This window comes from Chionomys nivalis, chromosome 6, assembly GCF_950005125.1.
Source record: "Chionomys nivalis chromosome 6, mChiNiv1.1, whole genome shotgun sequence".
NCBI lineage: Eukaryota > Metazoa > Chordata > Mammalia > Rodentia > Cricetidae > Chionomys > Chionomys nivalis.
This window is the reverse complement of record NC_080091.1, coordinates 11,814,513-11,834,936: the sequence shown is the minus strand read 5'-3', so window position 1 is coordinate 11,834,936 and position 20,424 is coordinate 11,814,513. Positions and strand designations below refer to the sequence as shown.

The window sequence follows — 20,424 nt, the reverse complement described above, 5'->3', positions numbered from 1 at the left end:
AAGGACACGCCCGCCAGGCGCCGTTCCCACCCTACCCAGGACGCCCCGCGGTGCCTGCGCCGTGACGTCACGGAGGGCGTGGCCGCGCGGCGTGAGTCAATCATTCACGCTATAGAAGAAGAGAACGCCGGCTGCAGGCGGCTTCATTCCTCTCCGAGGTTGGAGGCGAAGCTGAAGTGGGCGCTGAGGTAACTGCCGTCAGAGTGGCAGTTCTGCTTCCGGGTCAGGCTGTGACGCACGCGCCGAGAGGGTGTTTTTTGTTTTGTTTTTTTAAAGCTCTCCCAGCTTTTTCTGAGACTTAAGGGTTTGGAAATCAGAAACACAAGATCCTACTAACGTGACACGGAAGTTGCCTTCTCCGGACCCAGGGACACCACAAAGGATCCGGGTCAAGCCGACCCGGAACCACTTGAACAACGGCCATGGCGGCTATAGTGAGTATGGATGAGGCGGGAACTGGGGGGTCGCAGGACAGATTCGCGACCTCTTCTCGCCTCACAGACCCGTGCATCCTCTGCAGGGCCCCGGCAACCAGAATGTCACCGAGTATGTCGTCCGTGTCCCCAAGTAAGTCACCCACGCCACACACTCTTTGGTCGGCTTCCCGCCCTTGCCTCAGTAGCAATTACACCTTAGTTGATGTCAGCGTCGGCCTCTTTGTCCTGTTTCAGACGCTCAGGCCAGACATGGTGGCCGCCTTAATCCCAGCACTCGGGAGGCGGAGGCAGGGGGATCTCTGAGTTCGAGGCCAGCCTGGGCTACAGAGCGAGTTTCAGGACAGCCAGGAGTACACAGAGAAATCCTCGATCGTAAAACACACACACACACACACACACACACACACACACAAACCAACCCGAACTAGTCACAGATGTTATACATCTGTTAAGAGTGAGATATCCTTCAACTCCAATTTTAGGTGCGTGCATGCTAGTTAGGCAAGCGCTCCACCCTTGAAGATGCTTTTCGAGACAGGGTTTCTCTGTAGCTCAGGGGCTTGTCCCTGTCCTGGAACTAGCTCTTGTAAACCAGCTGGCCTCGAATTTACAGAGACCTGCCCGCCTCTGCTTCCCAAGTGCTGGGATTAAAGGGATGTGCCACCACTGCCCGGCAGCATTAGTGTATGAGTGTCTAAAACAACTTCTGCCTGAACAGGGACTTGAACCCTGGACCCTCAGATTAAAAGTCTGATGCTCTACCGACTGAGCTATCCGGGCTCTTGAAGTCGGCCTTACTGTGTAGTCAGTCCTAGCTGATTTGACCGGGCTGGGCTTGAACCTACCAAGACCCATCTGCCTTCACTCCTTGCCTGCTTGCGCCCCTCTCTACAGTAGGGGGGTCTTTTACACCTTTGGCCCACTTTTTCTTAAAGCTTTATTATTCTTTATGAATGTCTTGTCTGGGTGTACAGATATGCACTGTGAGCATGTTTGGTGCCCGTGGATCTGTCTCACTCTTTCTGAGTTGGAGGAGATGGATCCAGCTTCTTAGACAGGGAAACTCTGGAGCAGTGGTTCTCAACCTATGGGTCACAACCCCTCGGGGGTCAAGTGACCCTCTCATGGGTTTGTGTAAGACCATTGGAAAGCACAGATATTTACATTACGATCCGTAGCAAAATTACTGCTGAGAGGAGCAACAAAAATAATGCATGGCCGGGCAGTGGTGGCGCACGCCTTTAATCCCAGCACTCGGGAGGCAGAGGCAGGCGGATCTCTGGGAGTTCGAGGCCAGCCTGGTCTACAAGAGCTAGTTCCAGGACAGGCACCAAAGCTACAGAGAAACCCTGTCTCGAAAAAACCAAAAAAAAAAAAAAAAAAAAAATAATGCATGGTTGGGGTCCCACAGTGTGAGGAGCTGTGTTAAAGAGTTGAGAACCACTGCTCTAAAGTCTTCTATGAGTTCCCAGCGTTACCTGCAACCATGCAGCAGTCGTGGTGGATTTGTTGAATTGTCTTGTCCATTCCAGGAACACAACCAAAAAGTACAACATAATGGCTTTTAATGCGGCGGATAAGGTCAACTTTGCTACCTGGAACCAGGTGAGTCTGTCGTTCTGGGCGGCTGGGCAGGGACCTGACGGGGCTGGTGGTTGCAGTAATCAGTTTCCTGAAATGATGGTGGCTACACCTATAACCCAGCAGTTGTGCGATTCCAGCCGTCTGGAGGAGGCTGAGGCAGAGATAGTACTTGGCATGGTGGCATGCATCTGTAACCCCAGCACTGGAATTTGGTGGGGGAGGGGCATCTTAAGTTGAAGAGCGTCTTTGGCTACACAGTGAGCTCAAGTGAAGCCTAGGAGACATGGACCATGTCTTAAAAAAGATAAAAGTAGGGGACAGCAAGATGGCTCAGCAAGTAAAGAACTGAGCCGGGCAGTGGTGGCGCACGCCTTTAATCCCAGCACTTGGGAGGCAGAGGCAAACGGATCTCTGTGAGTTCGAGAACAGCCTGATCTACAGAGCTAGTTCCAGGAAAGGCTCCAAAGCTACAGAGAAACCCTGTCTCGAAAAACAAAAAAAACAAAAAAAAAAAAAGATAAAGTAAAGAACCGACTCTCCAGATTTGTCTTCTGACTTCACAAACATGCCATGACACATATAGTCTCCCCCACAACAAATATAAATGCAGTTGAAAAGTTTTTTAGCTGGGTGGTGGTGGCACATGCCTTTAATCCCAGCATTTGGGAGGCAGAGACAGGTGAATCTCTGTGAGTTCGAGGTCAGCCTGGTTTACAGAGCAAGTTCCAGGACAGGCTCCAAAGCTACAGAGAAACCCTGTCTTGAAAAACCAAAAAAAAAAAAAAAAAAAAAAAGTTTTTTAATGATAAAACCTGCTTGGTGTGATGGCACATACCTTTAATGCCAGCTTGGGCAGTAGAGGCAGGAGGATCTTCCTGAGATTAGTGCCAGCCTGGTCTGCACTGAGTTTCAGAACAGCCTGGCTATACAGCGAGACCCTGTCTCAAAAAGATAAAGTCAAAACACAAGATGGAAACAGCCACCGGGATTGTTGCCACGGCATCAGGAAGGCAGATGAGTCGTAAGTGTGAAGCCAGTCTGGCTAAACAACAGGATTCTTTGGTTAATAGTAGCCAGGTGACAGAAGCAAACACCTTTAATTCCAGCACTCGGGGAGCAGAGACAGGCAGATCTCTGAGTGGAGTCCAGCCTGGCCTATAGAGTGAGTTCCAGGACAGCCAGGGATCCACAGAGAAACCCTGTCTCAAAAACACCAATAAATCGGGAAATTTAAAGACCAAAGTTTTAAAGTGCCCACCCCCTATTCTGGGTGCCATGTTAAAATGTATCTCCATACTGTCTGGGCTGCCCCTGTCCATCTCCAGGTGGACACTGTCTATAGTCTTTCTGTACGTGTGTCGTGTGTAACACCGCACGGATGTGTGGGTTCCCGCCGGTCTGTGAAATGAAGACTCAGACACACGAGAATGAGCTTAGCCTCTGTGGCTGCAGAGCTCAGTCTCCGTGACCCAGAGTCGTTTCCCTTCTCCTCTGGGCACCTTTATTTTCCCTGTGTTTACACTTCAGCTAGTAGATCTCTGTATCTCAAAACAGACTGAATGAAGCTTCCGAAAATACCAGGGCAGGTGCAAATACCTGATTCATGAGGAACCATGGTTCCCGGGTTTCCTCTAAACCAGGTTTTGCATAGGCTTTGTATCCATGGGAAACTCTCGAACAAGGTTCACATGGTTCCACAAAAGGAATCTGTCACACAAAGGATGGATTAGGGCTGAGTGAAAACTCCACAGCTAGGCCGGGTTCAGCCCAGCGGGAGTTTATGGCTAGCAGGGTTACTTAGTCTGGCATCAGGCCGGAGGGACATTATGCCACCTACGTGTTTCTGTGGTCTTCTGCCCCAGTCTGTTTTCTTGTTATTCTGAGTTCCCCATTTCCTGTGGCCAGAATCTTGATGTGTATGTTGTTTGTGTGTGCACACGTGCTTGTGGGTGTGCTGTGCATGTCAAGGCCGGAGCTGACATCAGCTGTCTTCTGAAGTCACTTTGCACGTGTTATCCAGTGACATTTGTTGGGGTACAGGTGTGTGCGGTATACAGTGTGCAGATCAGAGAACATTTCAGGAGTCAGTTCTTGTCTTCTGCCTGCATTAGTTTTTGAGTCGGTATCTCACTGAACTTGGGCCTTGCTGTCTGTCCCTCCCTGCTGGGGTCTAAGCTGCACAAAGGTACTGGGGATATGAACTCCCACTCCTCATGCTGGGAGCATACAGAACCCAGCACAGGGAGACAGAAGGGTGTTCTTGTGAGAGGCTGAGAGACCATGCCTGCTGTTCCCCCAGGCCCGGCTGGAGCGAGATCTGAGCAACAAGAAGATCTACCAGGAGGAGGAGATGCCGGAGTCCGGAGCAGGCAGCGAATTCAACCGAAAGCTGCGGGAGGAGGCACGACGGAAGAAGTATGGCATTGTCCTGAAGGAGTTCCGGCCTGAGGACCAGCCCTGGCTGCTCCGGGTCAACGGCAAATCTGGCAGGAAGTGAGTGGCGCCAGTGGTGGGGAGGGCTAGCTTGTGCTCTCACACGTGTGCACACTTGAGGGGCACCTTCCCCAAGTGTGTTCCAGCAGAAGGGGCGTCCTAGTACCACTGCCCTAACTAACCAAGGTTTAGTCTTGAAGGTGAGCCAACTGGGTGTTGTTGGCCTGGCTCAGCAGCCTGAGTGTAGCCTCGAAATGAGGTCTTAATACTTGGCACAACCCCTGGGAGAGGACCATCCATGGCAAAGGAGGTGGAGTCTGATGGAGCCAGTGACAGTGTTCTGTTCACAGAAGCCATGGTGGGTTATAGGCTGGGAGCAGGGCCAGATTCTGTCAGCAGCAGCTTTGACGATGGCCAAGCGATGATTTGAGCTAAGGAGGCTGTGTCCTGTGCCCTTCTGTCCCAGGCATTCCTAGGAGAACCCAAATGGGTGCTGATGAGGTAGCTGGGGGTGCAGGCAACCCTATGGGTAAGGTTGTGACCTGACCAAGACTTTCCACAGGTTCAAAGGCATAAAGAAGGGTGGGGTGACAGAGAACACAGCCTACTACATCTTCACCCAGTGTGCCGATGGCGCCTTTGAGGCCTTTCCTGTGCAGAACTGGTATAATTTCACACCGCTGGCCCGACACCGCACACTCACTGCTGAGGAGGCTGAGGAGGAATGGGAGAGGTGAGCCACAGGGGTCGCGCTGTGAACACCTTTGGAGCAAGCCTGCCCAGCACAGGCAGCAGGACAGCCGGGAACTGAGGGAGTGGTGGCACCGCGGGTGGGCACAACTTTCTGATGGCAGCCGCCTAGGAGGTAGAGTTGAAACTGATACAAGGAAGCTGGGACAGAGAACTGGGGAGGCCCAGAATAAGGCGTCCAGGGAGGGCTATGGGTATTTATGTGATGTGTGGGGTTGCTGTGTGCCTGCTTGCAAGCCTGGACCAGTGCTGGTTCTCAAGGGGCCAGGACTACAAGGTCAAAAAGCAGTCTCTTCCCAATACATACATGTGTCCACAACAGCTCCTTGTCCAGAAGACCCCTGCTCTATCTAAGTAATTTTTTTTTTTAATGAGGGGTACAGCCCCTTTTCATGTTTTTTTTTTGTTTTTTTTTTGTTTGTTTGTTTGTTTTTTTGTTTTATTTTTTTTTGGTTTTTTCGAGACAGGGTTTCTCTGTGGTTTTGGAGCCTGTCCTGGAACTAGCTCTTGTAGACCAGGGTGGTCTCGAACTCACAGAGATCCTCCTGTCTCTGCCTCCCGAGTGCTGGGATTAAAGGCGTGCGCCACCACCGCCCGGCTCTAAGTAATTCATGAGATAAATTAATTGTGGGGGATGTGGTGTGTGTTTGTACACCTGCACACTGGTTACCCTAAAGGTGGAAGCAAGAGGAGCAGGGGTTGAATTTCATTCTTTGCTGTATTATTAAGTTTGAGGTCAGCCAGGATTATATGAGATCTGGTCTCAAAACACTCCAAAACTTACCAGGCATGGTGGTGCATGCCTTTAATCTCAACACTCAGGAGACAGAGGCAAGAGGATCTCTGTGAGTTCAAGGCCAGCCTGGTCTACATAATGAGTTCCAAGACAGCCAGGACTGTGTAGAGAGACCCTGTCTCAAAAGAAAAATAGAAAGGAATATTAATCAGCTGACCAATGTGATGGCTGGAATAGACCCTGAGCTTGGAGGAGTGTTTAGTGTTCATAGACCTGAGGGTTCACCCTGTATGGTTACAAGATTTGGGTGTCTGAAATGATCCAGGTTGTTTTTTTCTGTGGTTGGTTGGTTGGTTGGTTGGTTGAATGGGAAGACAGGCTACGTAGGGTATACTGTGTGGCTCATATCAGCGACCTTGCGGGGTCATCCTTTCTGCCCGCCTGAGTGACCTGGTCACTATCCTCTACCATCCCCAGAGTGCTCAGTCTCTGTCCCCATGTGCAGGAGGAACAAGGTTCTGAATCACTTCAGCATCATGCAGCAGCGGCGGCTCAAGGACCAGGACCAGGACGAAGATGAGGAGGAGAAGGAGAAGCGCAGCCGCAAGAAGCCCAGTGAGCTGCGTATCCATGACCTGGAGGATGACCTGGAAATGTCCTCCGATGGCAGCGATGCCAGTGGCGAGGAGGGTGAGCGGGGACCTAGAGGTCCTAGTTCAAGGACAGGGCCCCCAGGGAAGCACATGACACATGGCACCTTAGCAGAATTTCCAGGGGAGCAGTTTGTTTGACTGTTCCGAGGGTGCTCTGCTGCAGGTCCCAGGCCTGGGTGACTGAGTGACAGTCACCCCACTGGTGGAGTGGGGTGAGGGCGGCAGGCTGAGCTGCCTGCACGGGAGGGGTAAGTGCCCAGACTAGCCTCTGCTTTCTCTATGAATTGGCCTAACACGGGGTGCAGTCTCCTTGTCAGGGTATGACACATGAAGACTTACTTCATATGATGCGCTGGCCACAATCCCAAACCTCAGGCCTAGGCAAGAGGATCCAGAGTTCACAGCCAGCCCTGCCTGCCTACCTGGACCCCATCTTAAAATATAAAGGGCATGCCTTAAATCCCAGCACTCAGGAGGCAGGGGCAGGCTGATCTGAGTTCAAGGACAGCCAGGTCTACAGAGTGAGTTTCAGGACAGCCAGGACTACACAGAGAAATCTTATCTGAACGTGCCCCCGCCCCAAAAATGTCTAAAAAAGGATTAGTTGGGCCTTAGGGATAGAGAACCCTTCCCCCCAAGCCCCACACAACACAGTGATACAAGGTAGGGGCTGGTGGCATGACTCTGGGGTGGAGTGGAGCCCCCACCTAGCTGTGAACAACGCTCTGGGCTCATCCAGTCTGATCCCCCCACATCTTCTTTTTCCTTCATAGGCAACAGAGCCTCCAAAGCTAAGAAAAAGGCCCCACTGACCAAGGCAGGCAGGAAGAAGAAAAAGAAGAAGGGCTCAGATGATGAGGCCTTTGAGGACAGCGACGATGGGGACTTTGAGGGCCAGGAGGTGGACTACATGTCAGATGGCTCCAGGTGAGGCAGGTGTGAGGCAGGCCATGGTAGGCTGTGGTAGGTCTGTGGTCATCCGTCTTCATGTTTGCCCTTCTCTGCCCCACAGCAGCTCCCCGGATGAGACAGAGGGCAAGCCCAAAGTGCTGCAGCAGGAGGATGGCCCCAAGGGTAGGTGTCAGGGACCAGCTGGGGATGGGAGCCCTCCTGGCAGTCCCTCTGCTTATACCTATGTCTTTAGGCGTGGATGAGCAGAGCGAAAGCAGTGAGGAGAGCGAGGAGGAGAAGCCTCCTGAGGAAGACAAGGAGGAGGAGGAAGAGAAGAAGGTCCCCACCCCACAGGAGAAGAAACGCAGGAAAGGTACATGGGGCACTTGAGCCTCAGGGTCACAGTATCCTCCTGCTCACTGGTGGTGGGTGGGCTCTAGGGTCTCTGCTTATGACCCTCCTCTGGCCTGTGCAGACAGCAGCGATGAGTCAGACAGTTCGGAGGACAGTGACATCGACAGCGAGACCTCCTCTGCACTCTTCATGGCGGTAAGGCAGAGCCCAGGACTGGGATGGGAGTGGTAGTCCAAGCCTACAGACTCACACCCCAATCTCTGCAGAAGAAGAAGACACCCCCCAAGAGGGAGCGGAAACCATCAGGGGGGAGTTCTAAGGGCCCCAGTCGACCAGGAACTCCCAGTACAGAGGCAGCAAGCACCTCTTCCACCCTGCGGGCTGCAGCCAGCAAGCTGGAACAGGGTGAGTGTCCCTGGGGGAACTGAGAGCCAATGGCAACCCATATCTTTCTGTATCCCTGGTGCCCCATCTGCTCCCCTGCCCTCACCTGACATTCCTCTCTCCAGCAGGGAAGCGGACAGGTGAGACTCCAGCAGCCAAGCGCCTGCGGATGGACACAGCCCCTCAGAGCCTGTCTGGGAAGTCTACACCCAGCAGCGGGTAGGTTCAGATCTGAGTAGGCTACAAGACAGGACTGGGCCACAAGGGACTCTTGTGTGACCAGAGCCTCCTTCCCTCCACCTCCCACAGTGATGTCCAGGTGACAGAGGACGCTGTACGCCGCTACCTGACCCGCAAGCCCATGACCACAAAGGACCTGCTGAAAAAGTTCCAGACCAAAAAGACAGGGCTGAGCAGCGAGCAGACGGTGAATGTGCTGGCGCAGATCCTCAAGCGCCTCAACCCTGAGCGCAAGATGATTGGTGACAAGATGCACTTCTCCCTCAAAGAGTGACGTGAATAAAGAGCTGCCCCAGAGTGCAAGCGAGTCCTCACTGCCACCCAGCCCTCCCCTGGGGCGGACACAGCCTTCCTGCCCGCTGAGCTCAGTCCATGGCCAGGGCTTGTCCCCTGTGCCATCTTCAGGAGTTAATTTCACCTGGAGAAGCTCTGCCCTGCCCACGCCCAGCCCTACCTGTGCCGTTGTGTTGTGTGGGGTTTACGATGGACCTTGTCTGGGAATGCTCAGTTCCCAGCAGTCCTCCAGGAGTGCAGGATGGGGATTCGCTGTGCTTGAGCACAAGTGATGAAATGGCGGGACTCAGACTCGCTACTCGGTGCTTTTTAGTGAGCTACGTGCCCAGTCCTCTCTTTACTGTTAGAGTGGAGGCTGCCCTCGAACTCCTGATCTTTCCTCCCACCTCCACCTCTGGAGTGCTAGGGTCATAGGCATGTACCACTCGCAGGCATGGCTCTTCTATCTTTCGAGAGAGAGTCTCGCTGTGTAGCCCAGGCTATCTGGGAAATCGGTTTCCCAGATGCTAGGATGACAGTTGTGCCCGCTGCATCCAGCCCAGCCACTGTTGCATTTCTAGGATGACAGTACTGCTGCATACAGCCCAGCCACTGTTGCATTTCTAGGATGACAGTACTGCTGCATACAGCCCAGCCACTGTTGCATTTCTTGGCTCAGGTGCTTCCTTCCATGGCCACTGAAACCCAAACTTATTCCTAGTGTTGGCACTTGGATGCTGTTTTCCTTTTCCAAGTGACATTCCTGGGGTCACCCTTATCTCCTGACAGGCCCAGTGATATATTTTATCCAGGCCAGCCGGGCGTTGCTCAGGGAGAGTGCTTTACATTCTTGGGTGGTGACATGGCTGATTGGTTCTTGGCCTCAGCTGCTACCTTGAAAACTGGGTCCTGAGCAGCCTTGGAGGGAGGGAGGGGAGAGGCTTCCTCTCAGTGGCACCAGGGGAAACCCACTCCCGCTTCAGCCGCCCCTGGCTGAGAAAAGGGGCTAATTCCTAGGGATGCCCCTGTTCACTGAGCATCCTACCCCACTCTCTCTGGCCTTTTGGACCTGGGTTTAAGGTGCCATCCACCCAGGGCAGGCAGGATATGCATGGCCTTGTGGTTAGGGGCAGAGCTCGTGTTCAGGGGACCTGTTTCAAACTTGATTCTGTGACATACAAGTGACCTTTGGTTTTGAAAGCCAATGTTTTTGTTTCTTTTCCTTTTGAGATAGAGTCTCACATAGCCCAGGCTGGCCTTGAACTAGTGATTCTCCTGCCTCAGCCTCCCCAGTGCTGAGATGACAGATATGCCCCTCATGTCATTTTATGCTGTGCTTTGGATGAAACCCAGGGCTTCGAACGTGGGAGATGGCCTCGCTCTAGCTTATGCCGGCTACAGCCTGCAGCAATTCTGCCCCAGCCTCCTGAGCGCCGAGGTGTCCAGGAGTGGACAGCATGCACTGCCACGTCCAGCACCACTTGGATTCCTTTGCCTCCAACGTCCTTGGTTTGATGTTGCCCATATCCACTGCTGGGTCTTAGGGTATAAAAGTCAGCAAAACCTCTTCCTTCTCGGGAATGATGGGATTCAGCAAGCTCCAGCTTCCCCTTGGGCTCTGATGCTCTAAAACCCAGATTGGCTATGGCTGTGCCTTTTCAGGTTGGCCTTCCAAGAAGGGGAGTCCCAGTCCTTGGCTATCGCCTAGACTCCCTTTTCCTGTTTTGATGCTGGCTCAACCAGGCCCGGAGACAAGAGTGCGATGCCTTAATCCTAACTGAATCCGAGATGGATGGAAGCCCACTGACTCTTGCGTCTGCCATGAGCCCTTCCCGTCCTGATTGGCCCCACATGGCCCACACTCTAGGGCATGACCTACAAGAGACTCTCTTCTGGTGTCCCTGCACTTCCCAGCAAAAGCAGGTGGGGTGGGGACACAGATTGGTGGCCAGCTCTGGGCTTTGTTTCTGGCTGATGTTTATGGCACTCATAAATCAGGGGCATCGGAAATGGATCTATGGAATGTCTGGGTGGGTAAGCCATCAATTCTTAGGGGTGAGGATGTGGGGACAAGGTGGGTGGAACCCCAGTGGCTTCCCTAAGCCATGGTGCTGGCAGTGAGTTTAATCCCCAGAACAGGCAGTGAATAAATTGAGGGGACCAGGGTCTCGGCGTCCTGGGACCTCCCTGTCACAATGGCTGCAGGAGGACTAACACTCACGTTTCTGCTGCTCCTGTCCTTGCACCTGAACCTGGGCCTCAGGTGGGGCTCTGATCCTCAAGGGGCTGCAACGGCAGAAGAGATCTCATCTGACGAGATGGCAGAGACTGGAGGGACCTGGAAGCCGCAGGAGGGTAAGAATTCCTGGGGGCGCCTCATGACTCCCCAGTTCCTTCTAAAGCCCTCTTCTTGCCTCATATTCCCGTTCTACCCTGCACTAGGTAACAACCATGTCCGCCTTCCAAGAGCTCTGGCTGGTCCATGCCAGCTGTGGAGCCTGACACTGCCGGTGGCTGAGCTGGGCCTGGGCTATGCCTCAGAGGAGAAGGTCATCTTTCGATACTGTGCTGGCAGCTGTCCCCGAGAGGCCCGTACCCAGCACAGCCTGGTGCTGGCCCGACTGCGTGGGCAGGGTCGGGCCCATGGTCGACCCTGCTGCCGGCCCACCAGCTATGCTGATGTGACCTTCCTCGATGACCGTCACCGCTGGCAGCAGCTGCCTCAGCTCTCAGCGGCTGCTTGTGGCTGTGGTGGCTGAAGGTGGCCAGCTCTGTGTCTCAGAATCAGAAGCATGAGGCAACCTGGGCTTTGAAGGGCTCACGTAACGTTTATTAGAAACCTGTCTAGGTGAAGAGGAGAAGGAAGAGACCCGGGACTGGGGATCAGCAATTAATGCAATAAAAGGAATGTTCTAATGGCTTTAGGAGTCTGTGTGATAGGGTACACCCTGGCAGCCTCCAGGCTATGTGGGTTCTAAGACTTGTCTCTTGGGGGCCCTAGCCCTGGCAGATGGTAATTTGAAGACAACCACAGTATTCTTTTTCCAACTTTATTCACAAGTCCAGAGGACAGGCGTAGAAGTCAGGTGGCTGAGGGTGGCTTTCCTGGCCTTCCTGACCCCATCCCCTCAGGGAGGGAGCGGCAAATCACTGAGATGCGTCGGCCCCGAGGTACACGTCGCTCCCCAAAAAATGATTCTTCATCTCGAAGAATCTCATGGGAGAAGTCGTATCGGGCTGAACCCCTGCAAGAAGAGAGAGGCTGACTGGGGTGGGTAGGGGGAAATCCCGCCCTTCCAGCATTTCTACAGTTTTTTCTGAGTGGTGGTGGCTGCTTCCTCTGCTGTGAGAGCACAAACAAGAGGTATTAGAAGCACCTGACCTCATCTGAGGGCTTCTGGGCAAGGCATTACCTTAGAATATAGAGGGAGCCTGGTTCCAGCAGTAGTTCCAGCCACTGCTCAGGTTCCTGGGTGTGCACCAACTTCATAACACTTGGGGACAGCAGGGAGAGGCCAGCAATGGTGGATCCACAGAACTGGAAAGAGGGGGTGGGGTCAGGCTCAGATCTGCCCTCCTGCCCACCCAGATCCTGGGAGTTCTGAGAAACTACCTTCTGCCCACCTTGACACTGTCAACATGGGGCTTGATGTAGCCCTGGGGTTCCAGGTCCAACACGTGAACCAAGGATAGCAGGGTCTGGTCAGGGCCAAAGGCAGCCTCCTGGACCCGGTGCAGGATGGCCTGGCTTGCATCAGACCAGCGGGACTTCTCGGTCTCCCTGAAGCCGTGGATGGCCTGCACAGAGAGCTCAGGTCGTGATTGGAAACTTACAGGAGAGGGCACAGTCCACAGGTAGTTTTTCCTGCTCAGAGGTCTCAACCGCACATCTGGTCTCCGGGCTCCAATTCCTAGTCCCTGGTGCTGCCCCAGTATTCGGAGTCTGTCTCCGGGCTCAATTCAGTCTCACTAAGACCCTAGAGAGACCCCAACTGCTGACACCCCCTCACCTGAGGCTTCTTCCCACCTCTGACCTTGTCGACAGCCATCAGCTGCAAGACCTCATGTCCAAAGGAATCTTGCCTTTGCAACACATTCCCTGATGCCCACAAAGGCCTTCTGATTCCAAGCCCCCATGCACTGCTTTATCCCCGGGAACTCAACACTCTCGGCTCACCTTCCAGGCTCAGGCCCCCCCTGCTCTAGGTCCCACCCACACCACCCAGCTGCAGACCTTCCCCCTTCCTCAGCTCTGGCATTAAGATTAGCACTGTCCCATAGGATGTACGGATCCTAGTGTTCCGAACTTTGTGCCTCCTGAGCTGCCGAGTACCCGCCACGTCCCACACCAAAGCAGTGCGTCACACGCTGCCGCGGGAGACTGGTCCCCAGTCCCAGCCGCACTACGCCGGCCCTAGCCGGGCCGAGCCCACCGAGTCCCGCCCCAGTGCTGTCTACTAGACAGCCCCGCCCCGTGGGCGTGCCCTCATCGGTCCCGCCCCTGGGGCTCCGCCCACTCACCGCGTCCCAGTGGTCGTACTCGTAGCGCCGGCGCCGCAGCTGAGGCTCCAGTTCGCGTGTGAGCGTGTCCTCCTCCGCCTGGCTCAGAAAGCCAGGCCGCACCACGGCCTCATCGCGCAGGCGGCTCAGCACGGCGGGGTCCGAGCCGCGAACCCAGCCGCACCCAGAAAGCATTCGCAGCGCCAGGCGCCCGCTGACCGCCATCTTCAGGCGACCGCTTAAAAGACGGCCCATGTTCCCGCAGGCCATTGGCTGAGGCCAGCTCCGAACCCGCCTCCTACCGCACGCTAGTGGACATGAGCTCGTTCTATTAGCTGTGCCCCAGACCGTCTAGTGTTGGTCCCGCCTCTGGGCCCTGCCTTGATCTCTCTGGTTCGTGCTTGAGGTGCTGAATCTGGGCTAACCGAGGCTTGGGGTCACGTGGGGCAAAGTCAAGGTTAGAGGTTCAACGACCCGACAGCTGCTATTCAGCACACCCTGGCGGAGAGAAGGGGAATGGCAACTTCAAGGTCGGCCTTGACTACACACACGTTTGAGGTCAACCTGATCTACAGGAGATGCTGTCCAAACAATAAAAAAAAAATAAGACGCTCAAACAAATAAGACCCATTAATACAACCCACACCTCAAATTTTCTGAATTTAAAAGCAAAAAACTGTCTACCACCCTAATAACACCTGGGCTCACGAAGATGGCTCAGCAGGTAAAGGCACTGGTAGTGTTGGTGTGATCCCTAGGACTACCCCACCCCCACAGTGGAAGCAGAGAAGTCACTCCAGATTTCCACAGGGATACTGGCACCTGCCCCCTCTCCCACAAATAAACGTATCCAATTTCCTTTTTTAGCTATATCTATATACCCAATCCTCTGCTTCCCTTTTTAGTAAAAAGTCCACAAAAATTTCCCCTACCATTCTTTCTGGCTCCAGCCTGCTTTTGGATCCTATGGCAAAGAGCCAGCTCTCATGGGTCTGAGGATGGTGGCTCCTCCATGTCGCGTCTGGTGGACCTCTAGCCCACACTACCTACCCTCTCCAGGGGCAGAGACAGGCTCAGCAGGTAAGAGGTACTTCTCTCAAGTTCCAGCACCCACAGGGAAGCTCCAGGGTCCCAACACCCTCTTCTGGCCACCAGGGGTACTGCACTCAGGTACATAAACCCACACAAAGAGTAAATGCATAAAACCATAGTTCTACCTACTGGCTTTGGGGTAGTATATGGCTTAAAAGCTTGCTAACAGCCATGCACGGTGGAGCACACCTTTAATCCCAGCACTGGGAGGCAGAGGCAGGAGGATCTATGAGTTTGAGATCCAGCCAGGTTCACATGGAGAAACCCTGTCTCGACAAAGTGGTTTGTCATGGAGTCAAAGTGAAAGCAGCCTGGTGTCTTGGAGAGGTAATGGAAGGTGCCTCAGACATGGGACAAAAACCACAAAGGTTTAATGTAAAGTCACAGTGTCTCAGGCCGGCGGGCAGCCTCAATCCACATCTTCTCCAGGGGTACCTCTGGGCTCAGCAGACAGAGTGTGGGGCAGTCCTGGGTCTCCACGCTCCTAGAGATGAGGTCAGGCCTTAGGTACTCGCTGGGGCAGGAGAGTCAGCCGGTCCTGTGGGAGTCTCCTTTTGTACCAGTTCTGGCTCATCCTCCCCATCCTGAGGTGGGTGTACCAGGACCTTGTCCAAGATGCCAAACTCTTGGGCCTCCATGGGGCTCATGTAGCGGTCCCTCTCCATGGCCGACTCTGGCGGGAAGCAGTACATTTAAGTCAGAGCAGAGATACCTAGGTTGAAGTCCCCACCAGTAGCAGATGGTGTATGAAGTTGTGAGGATGGGACCACAGGAGGTGCTGTTACTAAAAGAGAAAACCATTTGAGAGGCTAGAGCAGGAGGATACAAAGTTCAAGGCCAGTCAGGGATACAGAACAAGATCATGTCTTAAAAAAAAAAAAAAAAAAAACTCAATTGGTAGAGCACTGGTCTAGCCTGCTCTGTGCCCTGATTCCGTCCCCAGAACCACCTGTAATTCCAGCAAGGCAAAGGGTTGGGAGCTGAAGGTCAAAGGTTGCCTTCCAGGCACCAGCTGTCCCTGACCGTCCTGCTCCCAGGACTCAGATACCCATTCCTAGCATTTTATCTTCCAGCCCCACAGCGTGTTCCAGCTTCCTGAGTTAAGACACGCACTCTGACAATTGTTTCCCATGGGGCTTGGAACTTCTCTGTGTCTCAGTTTCCCCAGCAGTAAGAAATACATGTTTTCAGGCAGGAGCTCATGGAGCCCAGGCTGGCCTCAAAGGGATGACTCCCGATTCTCCTGCCTGTACCTGCCAAGTGCTGGGAACGACAGGTGTGCACTACCACGGTGAAGAGAATCGCCTCCTGAACACTGTCCTCTGGCCTCTACACGTCACAGTACACGCATGCCCACACACACCAGCAACAAGACAGACCAAAGAATGGCATGCAGGCCAGCCACATGGCTTGCCACCAATTCCGCTGAGCTGGCGTTCAACCACCACAATGCACAAAGTATCAGGAGAGAGCTGATCTATACAAACTGTCCTCTGACCGCCACCACACATCCACTGTGGCAAGCACATGCTCCCCAAATCAACCATTTTGTCACAAGCACCAGGGAAACCCTGCTGGCATCAGTATCCCTTGCTACCTCCCCCCACCCAAGTATACTCTGTCAAAACAGCACGGACCGATGGAGCCAGTTTTCATGGCTGATAGTTGGAGAACTGGCTTGGATGGACCAAGAGAACTTGTTCTGGCAGAGGACCCTGGTTCAGTCCTCAGCACCCACACAGCGGCTCACAACTGTTTATATAACTCTAGTTCAAGGGGATCTGACGCCCTCTTCTGACCTCCACAGGCACCAGGCACACATGCAATTCACAGAATACACGCTGGAAAAACACTCATATACATACACATATAATAAAAAACGAATGAATTTTTTTAAAAAGGGAAAGAAATGTATATTTGTTTTGTTTTGATTTTTGAGACAGGTTTCTCTGTGTAGCTCTGGCTGTCCTGGAACTTGGTTTGTAGACCAGGCTGGTCTCAAATTCAAGAGATCTGCCAGCCTCTGCCTCCCAAGTGCTGGGATTAAGGGCATGTACCACCACTACTTGGCATAAAATCTATACTTAAGGCACACTCCCATCCCCTCACTGGGGATTCTAGGCGGGGCTCCACCCCTAATCCACACCGCCACCATTTAGAGACACCTGGCTCTCAGCATTGAAAGGGGTCACAGGCTCAGAGCATTTGTAGCCAGTGAGTCTGCTGCCCGCGCCCAAGGCCCAGGGTGACCCCACCACAGTAATGTCCAGGTGGGGAAGTCCTGGCTCAGGACAATGCAGTCCATGGAAGTGCTGTACGGGCTGGGTGCTCACCGATCACCTGTAGGCTCTGCTTCGTGTGTTTGGCGTAGATGTTGTACAGCTGTTTTTTCAGCTTCATGATCTCCTCGGCCTGGATGGCGATGTCTGTGGCTTGGCCCTGAGGAGCGAGTGGTAAATGCAGGAAGAAGATAAGCCCAGAACTGGAGGGGTTCCCCGCGCCCCCCCAGTGGGATGCCAGAGTGAGGGAGCCATTCCTGTGCTTCAACCCTGCCGTTTCTGAGCCTATTTCCTTCCCATTGATCAATTTTATTTTATCTTACTTTTCTTTTGCTTTGTGACACAGTTTCTCTACATAGCTCTAGCTGTCCTGGAACTCTTTCTGTAGACCAGGCTGGCCTCAAACTCAAGCGATCTGTCTGCTTCTGCCCCCCGAGTTCTGGAACTGAGGGCGCTTGCCCACCATGCCTGGCTCTGCTTTCGTTAGTTATCCTTTCCTCTGGCGGCGGAGATAGGACCCAGTGTCTTGCTGATGCGTAGCAGGCATTCTACCCAAGGAGCACCTCCCAAGTCATGAAAACACCTATCTCAAAGCAGAGGCAGGAAGCAGAGGCAGAGCAGAGGCAGAGGCAGAGCAGAGATCTCAGTGGGCTGGAGGCCGGTCTGGTCTACAGTGTGCTGCAGGACCGCTAAGGCTGTAAGGTGAGATGCTGCCTCAGCAAGCAAACACCAGCGGCCTAGACTTCCTCCCACGTCCCTGCAAGACCTGTACTCACCCTGGCACCTCCAGAGGGCTGGTGAATCATGATTCTGGAATTGGGCAGTGAGTGGCGCATGCCTGGGCTGCCAGCAGCGAGGAGCAGGGAGCCCATGCTGGCAGCCTGTCCTACACACCACGTGCAGATGGGGTTCAGAATATATTGCATTGTGTCGTAGATGGCCAGGCCCGCAGTCACCACGCCACCTGCGGGCAGTGAGCACGTCAGGGCCCAGTAGGATCCTTCTCCACCCCAGTTCTGTTCCAGTAAAATATGAGTACAAACATCATAGGGGTGGGTGGGTGACAGGAATGAGAGGAGGGGTCACAAGGAAACATACGTACATGGGACAACACACACATGTACACACGCGTGCACGCGCGCACACACACACACGGCTCTGCCAGCCTCCTCCTGGTTATGAACTCTGGTCACCATGAAGGGCCAGCTATTCCCACTCTCTAAGGCACACCTGCCCTTCGTAAGATCGGAGGTGAGCATCCTCACCTTCCACTCGAAACTTTGTTGAGAAATAAGCGTGCTCACTACGTAGAAAATTCCGTGAGAGGCCCCTGGCCTGACGAGTGCCCAATCAACACTGCCCATCCCTGCACTCAGGAGGCAGAGGCAGGCGGATCTCTGTGAGTTCGAGGCCAGCCTGATCTACAAGAGCTAGTTCCAGGACAGGCTCCAAAGCTACAGAGAAACCCTGACTTGAAAAACAAAACAAACAAACAAACAAAAAATCAGCTATTTCTGCAGAGGGCAGGGGCTCATGCCTGCCACCTCAGCTGAAGTGAGAAGCCAACAGGAAATCGGGTTATAGGTGGCAGAGTTTCCGCTACACAAGCATGTGGCAGTGGGTTCAGATTCCCCAGCACCCACAAAATACACACGGCAGCATACGCCTGTAATTCCAGCACCGGGGAGGCGGAGACACGAGGATACTTGGGGCTCACTCTCCAGCCACACCAGCATACTTGGAAAGTTCCAGGCCAGTGACAGCCCTTTCGGAGCGATTTTAATTAATTAGCTAGTTCTTTGTTTTCTGACAGTCTCAGAATTCACTCTGTAGACCAGGCTGGCCTCTAGAGACCTGCCTGCACCTGCCTCCTGGATACTGGAATTAAAAGTGTACGCCACCACACCTGGCTAAAAATACTAAATTTCTGAGTAGCCCTCGCTGTCCTAGAACTCAGAGATCTGCCCACCTTTGCCTGCCAAGTGCACCACCCTGCCATGCCCGGAGCGAGTTTAAATGTTAGATTCTGCAGAAAGCTGATTCACACCTATTCTCCAGAGAGGGGATATTCTCGAGCCCCATCCAGGTCAGGCCCTGCTCACCTGGGCTGTTGATGTACATGTGGATGGGTTTCTTGTTGCTTTCAGACTGTAAGAACAGCAGCTGAGCGATCACCAGGCTGGCGACACTGTCATCAATCTGTAAGTGGGGAGGGTAGAGGTTGTCCCCAGATTGAAGGTGGGCTGGATGGAGGCTTAATGAGCCATCATAGAAAGGGGGTGGTCAGGGAGCCCCAGACACTGGAAGGCAATAAGCTGAGGACAGGGCTGGGACGTAGTTTAGTGGGTCGAGTGCTCACCTAGCATGCTCTAAGCACTGCCTAGACCTGGTGTGGTGGTACATACCAGTCATCCCAGCACTTGGGAGTTGGAGGCAAGAGGATCAGGGTTCAAAGTCAGCCTGGGCTACATACGACCCTGTCTCAAAAAGTCAACTATCTAACTGGGGCTGTGGGCTCAGCGGGTAGAACGCTGGCACTGAGTTCCAGTCCCACCACGGCATGACCCTGGTGTGGTGGTACACCTTCACCCCAATAAACGTCACCATCAGCTACATAGGGGCTTCAAGGCCAGCGTGAGACCCTGCCGCAGAAGACAACAAAGCAAAGAATAGCTGGCAACAGCTGACTACGGTGGTGTATGCACCTGACACCCAACATTCGGGAAGCTGTGGCAGAAGGATGGCAAGGTGGAAGCTAGCCTGGACTAGACAGCAAGAGTTTGGTTCAAAAGAAAAAGAATGTTTATGGTTAGGGACTAGGGTCTAGGAGGTCACCAGGGATGAGGAAGAGCAGACAAGAGCTTGACAAGGGGAGAAAGATTGGAGATTCAGCTAGGTGTCTCCAGAGCGCACCGGGGTCGCTCACCGGGCCCATGACGCACACGATGCGTTCCCGCAAGAGCCTCGAGTATATGTCATAAGCGCGCTCTCCTCGACCCTGGTAGGAAAAGAACAGAGGTGAAAGGTCAGCGACCATTGCACTCCGCCCTGCCGCCTCAAGTCTCCACGCCATGTCCCCACCAGGACCCCGTACCGTCTGTTCCACCACTATGGGGATGAGCGGGAAAGCTCGCGGAGCAGTTCCATGCAGGCTCCTCCGCAGTGGTGAGCCGCTTCCAGCAGTCCATGGCAGAGAGAAACGCACGGCGAAGCGAGACAAGACAGCACCGTATCCGCCTGCAGCCGCCCGGGCCTCTCCAAGCAGCACTCGGGGCCACATACCTCCGCGCGCCCCGGCGTGGCTTCCGGAACTACAATTCCCGGCGTGCTCTGCGGGAGTCGCTCGCTAGTCCACTTCCGAGAACGGAGTGGGTGGGGCCGCAGAAGGCGGGGGTAAGTCTGTGGGCGGGGTCTTCATTGGAAGTTAGCGTTCGAAAGACTAGGGAAAACCTATCTTGGTCTTATGCAGGTTCACGCTAGGGGCTTTGCAGTTCCGCGGTGCCCACGCGGGAAGCAGCGCACGACGGGGTGAGGTGATGCCTCAGGTGAGACATCTGCCCGCCACCGTTGCTCCCGCAGCAATCCCTGGGTGCATCGCATGTGCTTGCCTGGTCTTAGGAACTACAATTCCCAGGGGCTTTCAGCCATGACTCCTGGTGTAGGCGCTCGGAAAAGGGGGGTGGGACTTATGCTAGAAGTCGAGCCTTGGACTCGCTCAGAAACGTATTGAACAAAGCAGCTTAAGGAGTTGGGACGCTGAGGCAGGGCTCCTGGAGGCCTCCAAGGACCCCAGAGCAGGAGTCCTGAATCTTGCCGGA

At 53.9% G+C, this 20,424-nt stretch overlaps 4 protein-coding genes and 1 non-coding gene across 9 annotated transcripts; 2 read left to right on the top strand and 3 right to left on the bottom strand.

The window, feature by feature from the left end:
* Positions 1 to 114: 114 nt before the first annotated feature.
* Gtf2f1 (general transcription factor IIF subunit 1) lies at positions 115 to 8,871 on the top strand. 4 transcript variants are annotated; one of them, XM_057771360.1, is made up of 13 exons: positions 115 to 434; positions 521 to 567; positions 1,970 to 2,042; positions 4,321 to 4,514; positions 5,017 to 5,187; positions 6,446 to 6,630; positions 7,367 to 7,520; positions 7,609 to 7,667; positions 7,738 to 7,857; positions 7,960 to 8,033; positions 8,105 to 8,243; positions 8,351 to 8,441; positions 8,532 to 8,871. In XM_057771360.1, the coding sequence occupies exons 1-13, from the start codon at positions 423 to 425 to the stop codon at positions 8,734 to 8,736; spliced, it is 1,524 nt and encodes a 507-aa protein (XP_057627343.1). In that variant the 5' UTR covers positions 115 to 422; the 3' UTR covers positions 8,737 to 8,871. The 4 variants fall into 4 exon arrangements, with proteins under 4 accessions (XP_057627343.1, XP_057627342.1, XP_057627341.1 ...); XM_057771359.1 differs by having other exon boundaries at positions 116 to 434; positions 8,348 to 8,441; XM_057771358.1 differs by having other exon boundaries at positions 118 to 434; positions 7,606 to 7,667.
* Positions 1,145 to 1,217, bottom strand: Trnak-uuu (transfer RNA lysine (anticodon UUU)). The gene has a single exon. It is a non-coding gene; the product is annotated as a tRNA-Lys (tRNA).
* A 182-nt stretch (positions 8,872 to 9,053) lies between the features above and the next one.
* Positions 9,054 to 11,612, top strand: Pspn (persephin). Of its 2 annotated transcripts, XM_057771364.1 has the most exons (3): positions 9,054 to 10,658; positions 10,999 to 11,090; positions 11,178 to 11,612. In XM_057771364.1, exons 1-3 carry the CDS (start codon positions 10,606 to 10,608, stop codon positions 11,492 to 11,494), a joined length of 462 nt encoding a protein of 153 aa, XP_057627347.1. In that variant the 5' UTR covers positions 9,054 to 10,605; the 3' UTR covers positions 11,495 to 11,612. The 2 variants fall into 2 exon arrangements, with proteins under 2 accessions (XP_057627347.1, XP_057627346.1); XM_057771363.1 differs by having other exon boundaries at positions 9,054 to 11,090.
* A 104-nt stretch (positions 11,613 to 11,716) lies between these two features.
* Positions 11,717 to 13,642, bottom strand: Alkbh7 (alkB homolog 7). Its single transcript, XM_057771362.1, has 4 exons — positions 13,257 to 13,642; positions 12,360 to 12,533; positions 12,149 to 12,273; positions 11,717 to 11,980 (listed from the first exon to the last, which is right to left on the bottom strand). Exons 1-4 carry the CDS (start codon positions 13,503 to 13,505, stop codon positions 11,818 to 11,820), a joined length of 711 nt encoding a protein of 236 aa, XP_057627345.1. The 5' UTR covers positions 13,506 to 13,642; the 3' UTR covers positions 11,717 to 11,817.
* A 1,051-nt stretch (positions 13,643 to 14,693) lies between these two features.
* Positions 14,694 to 19,937, bottom strand: Clpp (caseinolytic mitochondrial matrix peptidase proteolytic subunit). The gene is made up of 6 exons (XM_057771361.1): positions 19,701 to 19,937; positions 19,533 to 19,604; positions 18,709 to 18,805; positions 17,383 to 17,570; positions 16,661 to 16,766; positions 14,694 to 15,000 (listed from the first exon to the last, which is right to left on the bottom strand). Exons 1-6 carry the CDS (start codon positions 19,884 to 19,886, stop codon positions 14,831 to 14,833), a joined length of 819 nt encoding a protein of 272 aa, XP_057627344.1. The 5' UTR covers positions 19,887 to 19,937; the 3' UTR covers positions 14,694 to 14,830.
* Positions 19,938 to 20,424: the final 487 nt, after the last annotated feature.